The sequence below is a fragment of the Antedon bifida genome, chromosome 5 (assembly GCF_963402885.1).
Source record: "Antedon bifida chromosome 5, ecAntBifi1.1, whole genome shotgun sequence".
In the NCBI taxonomy this organism is placed as follows: domain Eukaryota; kingdom Metazoa; phylum Echinodermata; class Crinoidea; order Comatulida; family Antedonidae; genus Antedon; species Antedon bifida.
This window is the reverse complement of record NC_136230.1, coordinates 25,362,875-25,376,389: the sequence shown is the minus strand read 5'-3', so window position 1 is coordinate 25,376,389 and position 13,515 is coordinate 25,362,875. Positions and strand designations below refer to the sequence as shown.

Here is a 13,515-nt window from a genome sequence, read left to right as displayed (position 1 = left end):
GCCAAAAACTATGATAACCAACAGGCATTTGGAGAATTAAATTTAGAGACCCTTTCTCAACGTAGGAGAAACATGTGCATACGTTTTGCAAAAAAAGGAAGCAAAAATGAATATTTAATCACTGGCTACCAAAATCCAAAAATGTTTCATCAATGCAACTTAGGAATAAAAGGAAATACGAAATCCCTATCGCAAAAACTGAAAGATTTAAAAATAGTTCTGTACTCTACTCTGAAATTATTAGAAAATATTAGTAAATAAACTAAATATTGGGGTTCACCAATTGGAACCTATTTTTTTATTGACATAAATATTGATATACATTTTACTCTTGAGATATTTTAATTGTGTAATTTCTGATTCTCTTTTTTGTGTAAAGAATACGTCAATTCAGCACTTGTACTGCCTTTGTATTTTTATATGTCATTGTTTTTTTAATAAAGATACCGAAATATACAATTAAATGATAACAAGGCCAACAGCCATAAGTCGCGTGCTAAAACGCATAGTGATACCGGACCGACAGACAGACCGACAGACAGACCGACCGACCGACATAGTGAACTATAGAGTCGCGTCCACGCGATTAAAAACGTTAACTAAAAGTAAAGTTTTACTCTAAACATTGTACAGTAGGCGTATTTTGAAAACCATTTATAAACACAATCCTGTTCTATTTTCAATGACATTCTATATTAGTTTTGTTGACTTGTTAATTTGTTGCGTCCCTGGTGTACTGACACACCTAACAAAAGTCGTAATCCATTTCATGGTACATGATGTGTGCCGGCATATTTCTATTTATTATTATATAATATTTAATCATTTTTTTCCGTTTTCTCACACTCCTTATTCGGTTATAAGTCCTGAAATTTAGTAATTAAATATCAGTTGACTATTGCTTAATAAGTGATCAACATGATGGGGTTAACTCATAAAGTAATCGTTGTTTTGATTATTCTTCCTATCCTTGTTACGGTAAGTCGATTTCGAAGATAAAATTACGTTTAGAATCAATATTAAAAATTAGTTTTTAATATTAAAAATGTCCTTTGGATCAAGACTCTTAGTAATTTTTTTTAAAAATTATATGAGCTTTCACCAGATACAATTTGTTATGCTAAAATAGTCTTTTGTTATATTCTATCATACAAAAAAACGTGTTTTTATTTTTTGTCATTCTTTAAAATTAGGGACAAGACATACAATACAAAGACAGTGATGGAAGCAACATCTGGAATTTCTTTTTTGGCGGTGAATATGACGGAGGTAAGCTAGAGATTTTGTTGAATATGCATTATTAGTTTTGAATATGCATTATTAGTTTTGAATATGCATTATTAGTTTTGAATATGCATTATTAGTTTTGAATATGCATTATTAGTTTTGAATATGCATTATTAGTTTTGAATATGCATTATTAGTTTTGAATATACATTAATATTAGTTTTGAATATGCATTATTAGTTTTGAATATGCATTATTAGTTTTGAATATGCATTAATAGATTTGATTATGCATTGTTAGTTTATGCATGATTAGATTTGATTATGCATTATTAGTTTTGAATATGCATTTCTAGTTTTGAATATGCATTACTAGTTTTGAATATGCATTATTAGTTTTGAATATGCATTATTAGTTTTGATCATGCATTATTAGTTTTGAATATGCATTATTAGTTTTGATCATGCATTATTAGTTTTGAATATGCATTATTAGTTTTGAATATACATTAATATTAGTTTTGAATATGCATTATTAGTTTTGAATATGCATTATTAGTTTTGAATATGCATTATTAGTTTTGAAAATGCATTATTAGTTTTAATTATGCATTATTAGTTTTGAATATGCATTATTGGTTTTGAATATGCATTATTAGTTTTGAATATGCATTATTAGTTTTGGATATACATTAATAGATTTGATTATGCATTATTAGATTTGAATATGCATTAATAGATTTGATTATGCATTGTTAGTTTATGCATGATTAGATTTGATTATGCATTATTAGTTTTGAATATGCATTACTAGTTTTGAATATGCATTACAAGTTTTGAATATGCATTATTAGTTTTGAATATGCATTATTAGTTTTGATCATGCATTATTAGTTTTGAATATGCATTATTAGTTTTGATCATGCATTATTAGTTTTGAATATGCATTATTAGTTTTGAATATACATTAATATTAGTTTTGAATATGCATTATTAGTTTTGAATATGCATTATTAGTTTTGAATATGCATTATTAGTTTTGAAAATGCATTATTAGTTTTAATTATGCATTATTAGTTTTGAATATGCATTATTGGTTTTGAATATGCATTATTAGTTTTGAATATGCATTATTAGTTTTGGATATACATTAATTGATTTGATTATGCATTATTAGATTTGATTATGCATTATTAGTTTATGCATTATTAGATTTGATTATGCATTATTAGTTTTGAATATGCATTACTAGTTTTGAATATGCATTATTAGTTTTGAATATGCATTATTAGTTTTGATCATGCATTATTAGTTTTGCATATGCATTATAGTTTTGATTATGCATTATTAGTTTTGAATATGCATTAATAGATTTGAATATGCATTATTAGTTTTGAATATGCATTAATAGATTTGAATATGCATTATAGTTTTGAATATAAATTATTAGTTTTGAATATGCATTATTAGTTTTGAATATGCATTATAGTTTTGAATATGCATTATTGGTTTTGAATATGCATTAATAGTTTTGAATATGCATTATTAGTTTTAATATGCATTATTAGTTTTGAATATGCATTATTAGTTTTGAATATGCATTATTAGTTTTGAATATGCATTATTAGTATTGAATATGCATTATTACTTTAAATATGCATTATTACTTTTTGGTACAGTGTAGTATAGGATATTCATAAAAGAGTTTAGCCTATTTCATTTCTTTTATTTCATACTGTTCAAAACAGACCAACAAAAATACTATTTTAAATATTTCTTTAATTCTCGATTTATTAACTCCAGAAAATGCGATGAACCATCGAACTGGTTGCCCGGCTGTTTCTTGTGGAACAAGAAAATCCAGAGTTGTCTACACACATTGGGGTAGTACAGAATGCGGACCAGAATCAACAGAGCTCGTGTATACTGGTGAGTTTTTTCCCTACATAATACAGGAAATAACACTGGCAAAATAAACGGTAAATGTTGTCGAGGATTAAAAAAATTAATTAATACTTAAGAAACGTAAAAATTACGACTTTGAGTCCATTTCGACTTAAAATTACGCTATACGAGCATGTTAAAAATGACATTTAATTGCACAAAAGTGCTGAAAAAGGTAAAAAATAAGGCAATTTAAAATGAAAATAATTCTTCAGAATGCACGATTTTACAAAAAATATTCTGAAAGCAATTGCGTTGTAGACATGAATTAATGTACACATTTGACGTACAAAATGTTGTGACGTCATCAAATGGCCACTTGAATTTAAAAATAAGGGGTTTTCATTAGATTCATTAGATTATCACATTCAACCAATAGGGTTGGTGAAATTCATTCCAAAATACGTCAACTTGATGGCGCTATACGAATCCAAAATACGTGAGTCTTTCCAAAATACGTCAACTTGAGGGCGCTATAAATTATCCAAAATAAGTGAATTGTCCAAAATACGTCAAATTGAGGGTGCTATTCATTTTCCAAAGTACATTTTAGTTATAAATGAAATTATTGGAAGGCAGATTTTTTTGTAAATAAAATGCCATAGAGTAGCCAATTATTATTTTACAATGTGATCATTTATTACTGAATAAAAACAAATATGTTCCAACATCAGTCAATAGGCAGTGCCTATAATATACATTACGATTGCATTGCCAGACCTAGTTTAAATGAGGCATAAACCGGCTACAAAAACAGCATGTACAATTATAGATATACGTATGTGTTATGGTGATCTACAAAATTGATATTTTTCCCGACCTCGACAAACCAACATCGCTTTCAATTTAAACTTATGATCTAATACAAGTGACCTAATTTGAAATCTACCATAATAGTTATTTCATATAATATATAATAATAAAAAGCATATGGTATTGTAATTAAAATAATATCAATAATTGGTTAGAAGAAGTAAAGTAATTATTTTTTTACACGAAAACGTCGGCAAAATACCCATAGTTAAAACAGTTTAAAATGGTTCGGTTGAGCGAGACAGATCTAAATGTAACATTATTATGATCCTCAAACTATGATATCATCTTAAATCTTGATGTAAAGTAGATAATAATAATTAAAAACCATTATTGTTAACTTTCTTATTGTAGAAAATTAATAGCGCTACAAAATTTGTTTTAAGTTGGATAATTTTCCTACTTTAGAAAATTAATAGTGGCCTCAAGTTGAAGTGCCCCAAAAATTATTTTATTGCGTATTTAGGAAATTGAATAGCGCCCTCAAGTTGACGTATTTGGAAAGTCTGGCGTATTTTGGATTAGTATAGCGCCCTCAAGTTGACGTATTTTGGAAAAAATTCTGCGTATTTTGGACTGATGACTCCGATTCAATAGAGCGCATCTTGTTTATTTGGACTCGATATTTCCTCAAATTTTAATATGTGCTTTAATTAATTATCTTTCTCATGATTTGCCATCATTTTCATTTTTGTGATGTCATCACGCGTAAAAACTTGAGTAACATAGTCCGTGTAATTTCACCTACACCGTATATTTGAATATCCTTAAAAAAAAGTTAGGTGACCTCGATGTTTATATTTTATTATGAATGCTGATGAAATATAGATGGTATGAATTCATATAAAAATTAAGCCTATCGGATGTTGTGACGTTATCATATGGCCAGTTGAATTTTAAAAAGTAGTTTTTTCATGTCTTTCGTCAAAGATCGCGCACTACTATTTTTCGCTCAATTCATTATCTTCCGAAATTGTCATCTTCAAGTTTATTTTGAAAACGTCATCATACCCAAAAATTAGAACATGATGTGAGTCTCGTATATAGATAGGCCTACAGTATACTGTACATATTCTATACGATACGATACGATACGATAAAACTTTATTGTCACAACGGCAAAAATATACAGTTATGAGATATGGTTCCTTACAGTAGGTACACTCGAGTTAGTATGAATATAACATAAATTACAAGACTAAAATAAATAATAAACAGAGAAATGTAACAAAAACATGAGTAATAAGCGGAACTAGCGTTTAAAATCTCTATATGACACATAATAGGCACAACTCAGCACTATAAGCTTGCATCAGATTATAGGGTGGCATACATCAACTTTTTGCGATAATATTTTAACATACGTGTCAGTAAAATTATAAAAATCATCACCTATAATTTGTCAACGATTTAGTTTCTATTTTGTATTTGCTATAGGATACATTGGCGGTGGTCATTTTTCACATCATGGAGGTATTACAAACCCCCTATGTTTACCGGATGAACCCGAATACAATGAAGAACTGACAACTAATGGCGGTGGTGAGAGGTCTAACATATACGGTGCTGAATTGCAAACCAACACTTACAGCCCGTGGTCTCACTCTCACGACACAGATCCCCTTTGCGCTGTGTGTATTGCAAAAGGCCGATCAACAAATCTGATGATCCCAGCTAAGCGTACGTGCCCTGAAGGCTGGATAAAGGAGTACGAAGGCTTATTAATGGGGGGACTCCCAGGTCACGCAGGAGGACACAAGTCTATTTGCGTCGATATAAACCCCCAAAGTAGACATGGTTCCTCTGCAAACGAAGATGGTATGTTGTTCTACGCTGTCATAGGCATTTGCGGATCACTTCCATGCCCTCCATATGACACCAATCGCGAGTTGTCATGCGTTGTTTGTACATGGTAAATACTAGTAAAAATCATAAATTAATGTTCTTTATTACCGAATTATATTGTACTGATTGGCATTTCAATTGTTTAAAGATATATTGTCCCCCTAAAAAAATATTTTTTTTTATTTTTTTGTTGAATATGTTATTTTAATGTCAAATAATAGTTATTCACTCACACAAAAAATTGGGTCTGAAAAAAATGTATTTACCTGAGAAAAATGTAATTTAAAGCAAAAAATGGTCAAATTGTCAGGAAGACAATGAGTTTTTGGATAATTTAGCTGTTTATTTTGTCTTTTTATAGGTAAAATAATTTTTTTCCCCCGTTTTTTTTCTTATGGAAGTGAACAACTTCATTAAAACTGCAAAATGGCCTATTCAAAGTCCGATTTTAAAAATCTTTATTTTTCATGATTTTGGGGGACAATACATCTTTAAAAAGTATCTGGACCCAAAGGGCACCACTATTTGTGTAAAAGCTTTTTTGCTTTTCTTATCAAAGGTAAACATTCTGATGGCGCTACAATAGGAAAAATATAAATCCCTCTATTAAGAGCTATAGCATTTATTTTTTTCTTAAAGAACTAGTCTAGCCTACTTGATTTAATAACATGTTTTAAATTGGATTGTATGGACGAAATAGAAGTGGATGTAATCTCCACGAAATGTCAATATTCTTCAAATCAATCAAGATTAATATTGTATCTACTACAGTACCTACCTGTATGTCATATCATTAAAGTTCTTTTGTCAATACCCATATAGAAACAAGTACAACTACATATAGGCCTAAATACCTATAATTATATAGAATCTACACCATTTAAACGTATTAACTCAGGGGCAATCGTACTATTATCCTTGAACAAGTTGACAAATGTAAATTTCTTGGTGTCTATTTTGATGAATGTCTGTCTTTCTTTTAGCTATCACATTAATGTAACTGCATTAAGATATCAACAGTTATTTGAATTATGAATAAACAAACTTTAACATAATCTGCCATGACAATATTTTATACAATATCTCTCGGTCTCTGATGGTTCCTTACATTACGTACGCCATTGAAACCTGGGGATCTGGTGTACTTATCTTTTTAAACTTCAAAAGAAAGCTATGCGTATAATTTTCAAAGACCATCATCCTTCAAAACCTCTCTTTACAAGATCTAACTCGCTAAACGTTTTTGAGCTTTATGAGAAAGCAATTGCTGAGTTTAAGTTAAGTTAAGTTAAGAACTCTCCCATCCACTTTTATCTAAATAGTTCTATTCATCATTATAATACTAGATTTACATCTGACTTCCAATCTTCCAAGAAAGAAACCACAAAAGCACAACAATCGATCACTTACAGAACCAAACACATGGAATAGTCTCCCAAAACACCTAAAAGATTTCAAATCATTATTCATCTTCAAAAATCAATTTCAAATATACACTATAACTGCAAACGATCTAAATCCTCATCCCACTAACAAACCTTCAAATAATAAGAATTCACAATACATTCCCATACTAACAAAAACAAGGCCAACAGCCATAAGTCGCGTGCTAAAACGCATAGTGATACCGGACCGACTGACACGCGACTAAAAACTACTATTTATTTATTGTTCTTTATTATATTATCATCATTTCAGAACATTTATTTCTCTTCTCTTTTCTATTAACAGTGTTTGTAAAAAAAAAATTTTAAATAAGAGAGGCGAACCCCAGAAAGTGTAAACTTGTGGTGGGCTGCCAAAAAATAAAAAATATCAAAAAATCATAAAAAAAACCAAAGTAAACAAAAAAAACCGATTGAAAATATCAATGAAATTTGAATTAATATTATTTAGGATTCAGTGATTATATGTGGATAATAGATGCCTTTTTAGCTTAAAAGTGAAATGTTTTTTTGTTGGCGATTCAGTTATGTGTTTGGGTAAGTTGTTCCAATATTTTGGCCCTGAAAACTGAATGTTATGTTGGAAAGATAGTGTTTTGTGTAATGGAATATGTATTTTATTTGAGGTTCTTGTGTTATGACTATGATAGTTGAAATTGAATTTGAACAGGGGTTGAAATTGAGCGGGGATTAGGGAATTTAACCAAGAGTATACAAAAATACATTGTTGAAGGCAATTTATATCGTAAATTTTTAAAAGGGAAAGGGATGCAAACAACGGATCTGAGTGGGCTCTTGGAGGCGAGTTTGAAATGTTTCTAATACATTTTTTTTGTAGTAAAAGAAGTTTGTTTAGGTACGACGGATAAGTGTTCCCCCAGACAATATTGCAATAGTGGAGATAAGGAAGAATAAGGGAGCAATATATAGTACGAAGGATGTTTTGAGGAATAAATGCTGAAAGTCTAAAAATAATACCAGAACTTTTAGATATTTTGTTTTCGATTTCGTTAATATGGGCTTTCCAGGTCAATCTACTATCTAAATAGACCCCAAGAAATTTTGTTTTATTCACTAATGGTATTTGGTAAGTGCCAAACTGGAGTTGGTTTGGGCATCCTACTAGTGGTTTGGGCGAATTCCGAAAAATCATAAAATTGCACTTCTTAAAATTTACGGAGAGCTTGTTTGCAGAAAAGTAATCAAGGATGCTGGGTATGCTATCAATGGTAACTTTAAGGAGCGAGTCTAAATTTGTGTCAGTATATAGGAGGGTGGTATCGTCTGCATATAAAAGGAATGCAAGTAAATTTGAGGATCGGTAAATATCATTTATATAATAGCAAGAACAGTAGAGGGCCTAACAGGGATCCTTGAGGGACTCCACATGTAATGGGTTGGAGATCGGATATGGATTGTTTAACTTTTATAAAGATTATACGCAGGGCCACGGATTCCATAATTAAATAATTTTGTCATTAGGATATCATGGTCTATTGTGTCAAATGCTTTGGAAAGATCGATAAAAAGGCCAATTGCTAATTTGTTTTTTTCAAATGCTTGTACAATCTCGTTTGTTAATTTAAGAAGTGCAATAGATGTGTTATGATCCTTACGGAAGCCAAATTGATTTTTGTATAATATGTTATTCTGCTGAAGAAATGTATATGTTCTGTCATAAATAAGACGTTCAAGAATTTTGGAGAAGATTGGCAGTACTGAAATGGGGCGGTAATTTCCAGGGTCGTGTTTATCACCGGATTTGAAGATCGGGGTAACTTTTGCTAACTTGAGACTATCGGGAAAGAAACCGTTTGATAAACATAAGTTAAAAATATAGCATAGGGGATCTGATATTTGATGAATAACTTGTTTGATAATAGATGGACTTATATCATCAATGCCAGGGGATTTGTCATTTTTGAAATTTTTAACTAAGTCGATTATCTCATCGCTGATAACAGGACTGAGAAATATAGAATTAAGGATAGGAGGGGGAAGATAAGTTTTATAGTTTACATTAGAAGTATTAATGTTTGATGCGAGATTAGGCCCAATTTACGAAATAATTATTAAAGTGGTTGGAAATGGTAGTAGGGTCATCTGTAAGATTACCCCCGCAGTCAATTACAGATTCACCGTGATCACTCACTACACGTTTTTTAATTAAGGTGTTTATAATTTTCCAAGTACCTTTAATGTCATCTCTTTTTTGGTAAAATTGATCTTCATAATAATCCTTTTTAGCTTTTTTTATTACAGAATTTAGTTTATTTCGAAATTTTTTGTATTCAATTATATTTCTATTAGTTGGGAATTTTAGAGATTTAGAGTACAGTTTATGTTTATGTTTGACGGAAGTAATGAGTCCATTGGTCATCCAAGTCTTAAGTTTTTTATGTTTATTAACCCGATCTTCAAATGGAAAATGCTTATTAAATAACTGTTTAAATTTTGTTTCAAAGGAGGAAAATGCAGGGGTAGGATCGTCAGTTAAATAAATATCGGTCCAAGACACTCTCTCAAGTTCTTCTCTAAAGTTATTTATGGTGGTGTTATTGATCTTACGAAATGATTTTGGGGAATTTGGGCATTTGTCGTGTGAATTGGTAGAAAGTGATGTAATATTAAAAATTGGTAGGTGGTCACTAATATCGCTGTAGATCAGTCCATTATTATTAGGGAATTCAATATTGTTGGTAATTATGTTATCAATTAACGTTGAGGAGGTTTGTGTAATACGGGTGGGTCTGTGGATTAAAGGAAGGAAGAAATTACTAAATAGTAAGTTGACAAAGTGTCTTGACTGATTATTGGACTGATGTTTTAAAATGTCAATATTAAAATCCCCCAATAAATAAATATGTTTGTTTTCACTGGACAAGTTGTTTAATAAGGCGTCAAACGATTCAATAAAGTTATTTGCATCTAAAGAGGGGGCCTTGTAGATGACACCAACAATAATACTTTTCCCAGATTTTCTTTCAATTTCGATAAAAAGTGATTCGTATACGGAACTATCAGATAGTAGATCGACCCTTTCTTTAAATTTAATACCATTTCGGATATAAAAGCCAACACCTCCACCAGCCCTCCCAGGTCTGTTCTTATGAATAAAGGAATAGTGTTCAATTTGTGCTAGGGGATTATCATCCTTTAACCAAGTTTCTGTAATACCAATTACATCAAAGTTATGGTTAAGGGATTTTAATAATATTTGAATGTTATTTATATTATGTAGTAAGCTTCGGGCATTGATATGGAGGGAAGAAAATATTTGTTTATGATTGTCACTTTCACTTAGACAGGCGATTTGTTCAGGTTGGTAGTATTCACAATTTGTTTGGCTGGAAGAAAAAAAATAGGAATCTGGGTTGAGATTTTGTTCATGTTTATCATATGATGAATAAGGATTAAAAATTTGATTATCTAATCGGTTTTGTTTATCATTGTTATTTCCAGTAGGTAGGTTCATTTGGTTTTGTTTACACAGACACACACAAAACTAAACAGGAAGGTCGAAACATGGAGTAGACTAGCGATGTAAACAAAAAAATTATCCTTAAAGGTCACTTTAAAATGTGAAAAATTGGAAACAGTACTCGTAGTAATAATAATAACTGAGTCATAGAGAGATATACATTTATATTAAGTTCAACAAACCATCAAAACCGGTGTCAATGGAGTGAAATAAATCAATTGTTCAAGCAAGATAAAACATTGTTCAGGATACAGTAACGGGAACCAGTGCTGTAATGTAATAAAAAAAAAGTTGAAGATCAATTCTTTATAGGACACACGGTAATGTAGTCGCACACAGTTAAGGTAAGTTTTAAGTAGCATAACATTATCAGTATCTTACTTAGTTGCCAATAACTAGTGGCTTAAGCTTGGTTCCCACTATCGACGTAACGTAACGCAACCTACGCAACATAAGAAAATTCCCTTCCAATAATTTGGTTTGCCCCCACCTGTGTGAAATCAAATCAAAGTGATGTATTGCGTAGGCCTAATCACAAGTGGGAACCAACGACGCAACAGTGCTGCAAAAATCGCAGGTTTGATTTTACGCAGGCGGGGGTAAACACAATGATTGGAAGGGCATTTTCTTACGTTGCGTAGATTGCGTTACGTTGCGTCGCTAGTGAGAATCAAACTTAAGTGATGTAAAGATAATTTTAATGTATTATTGATGATGCTGATTTTATCGGATTATTACTCACATTGTAGGCCAGAACTATATACAAATCAAGAGGTTTCGAGAAAAAAACTAAATAAAATGGAAAGTGGAATTAAGTAAATAATCAAAACAAAAAACAAAACTAACTATCATTATTTAGCGCGGTTTAAACAATTGTGTGTAAATTTGACTAAAAAATCTGGATTTAAATCTATAGAATGCATTTTACTGTTTTGAAAAATAAACACAGAAAAAAAACATATTATACTGAAAAGTGTTTACATCCATCTAAACAGGTCTTTTCGTTTCATGATGGTTACGTGTATCAACAGGCTGGATTACACAAGAAACGTATGTTGTTGAGGCTAACCGTTCAACCCGTTGGAAAATCACGAGGCAGAGGTGTCCGTCTTAAAGTGTAAGTAAATATTCGTGTTTTTAGACAAACTGTATTTATTATGTCCTGTACTATGTTGATTCAGGGTTTTGTGAATTTTACCAGAAGTAAAGTGATACTGGAATGTGTACGGCATATTGGTCCTCACATTGATTGTTCAACTAGGAAACACAGCGTATGTAATTTTAATTTAAAAAATAACAATGATGTATGGTACGCGGAAAGTGCAATAAATGATTAATTATTTTCTCTCGTAGTCGTTTTTTAATAGCCATTCAATTTGATATTCTTTTTGTTACTTTATGTATTTATTCTGAATGTTGTATAATAAAAGTACATATTAATTGTTTCTTGAAATATGTATTGTTTTATTGTTCAAAATACATCAATAAATAACTCGTGAAGCCATTTCAGTTTTAACCTCTGTTTTTATTTCGCCAACTATACGCTAAATTTGGTTACACAAAGCAATAGCGTCATCTACCGTAAATAATTGATATCATTTGTTAAAGAAAATGTATCCAGTGAGTAGGCCTTTGTAGCCTCAAAATCAAAAACAAGATACCAGTTAGTACTTATTTATCTTGTACATACAACGCATGGTAACTCACGGTTATTTACATACGGTGGACATTTGAGTGTACCGCATACTCCGACGGCAGGATAAAGCAAAAAGCCGTTATGGTTTTTAGCGGAATCATCTCTAGATTGGGGAGAGCCATCGACGCACAGGAATTCATGCGCGGCTTTATGATCAGTGTTACCACCCATTAATAGACCTTCGTATTCCTTTGTCCAGCCTCCAGGACATGTTCGTTTAGCTGGGATCATCATACTTGTTGATCTGCCTTTTGCCAGACATACTGCGCACGGTGGATCATTTTGATATAGGTGACCCCACGGAGCATATTTTTCTATCCCACTTGGCGCTGTTTGATACTCGGCCCCAAATACCTTAGCCCGGGCAGATCCTGTCGCCACCAACTGATCATTGTAATCTGGTGAGGATGGCAAACACAGTGGGTTTGTACCAGCTCCAGAATTTGTATAGTCTCCTCCGCCGCCAAGATATCCTTTAAAAAAATCAAAATGTTGAATGTTGCGCGGTCTGTTGCTTTTATCATAATTTTATATAAGGGCAATTGTAATGAATCATTGTAAGCCTATATTTTATAAAATAGTATGTAAATAGATTAGTAAGTTATTACTGTGTATTGTCATAAATGTAAATATAATATAAATACTATAGTTGTGAAACAATTAAAATTATGTTTGTATAAGAAAAAGTTATAAACATCTGTATGAATAAAGTAGAGAAAGACATGTATTATATTATTTAGGCCAATAGACAGTAATACTAGTGTGTTAAAACTATGCTTCAGGAAGAAATGGATGGACTGAATGGATACACTTGACAGGTCGGGGTCAAGGGAAATAAATAAAACTGAATATCAGTAAAAAAATGTGAGTAAAATGAGCAAATGCGTATGTAAATGTTGAATATATAATATAAAAATGTAATCTGTAACTCTGATAGAGTGTTCTAGATGGCATATAATAAATAAATGCCGATTCAAAATAAGCGGGCCTTCGAGTTGTTAATGAAGGCTTGTCTGACCATTCCAACATTATCTAGAACTTGTTTGAATAACGTGTTCGTATTTC

General features: G+C 31.1%; 1 protein-coding gene across 3 annotated transcripts in view; it reads right to left on the bottom strand.

Annotated features, from left to right (window-relative positions):
• LOC144843649 (short-chain collagen C4-like) overlaps positions 1 to 13,515 on the bottom strand; it is a 49,421-nt gene that overhangs the window by 5,267 nt on the left and 30,639 nt on the right. The window contains exon 5 of one of the 3 annotated variants that reach the window (XM_078700532.1): positions 12,259 to 12,923. The exons of the other annotated variants lie outside the window; for them this stretch is intronic. Within the exon in view, the coding sequence (XP_078556658.1) occupies positions 12,430 to 12,923 (494 nt within the window). The 3' untranslated portion in view covers positions 12,259 to 12,429. Of the gene's footprint in view, positions 1 to 12,258; positions 12,924 to 13,515 lie in introns of those variants that run through there. 3 annotated transcript variants of the gene reach the window in all.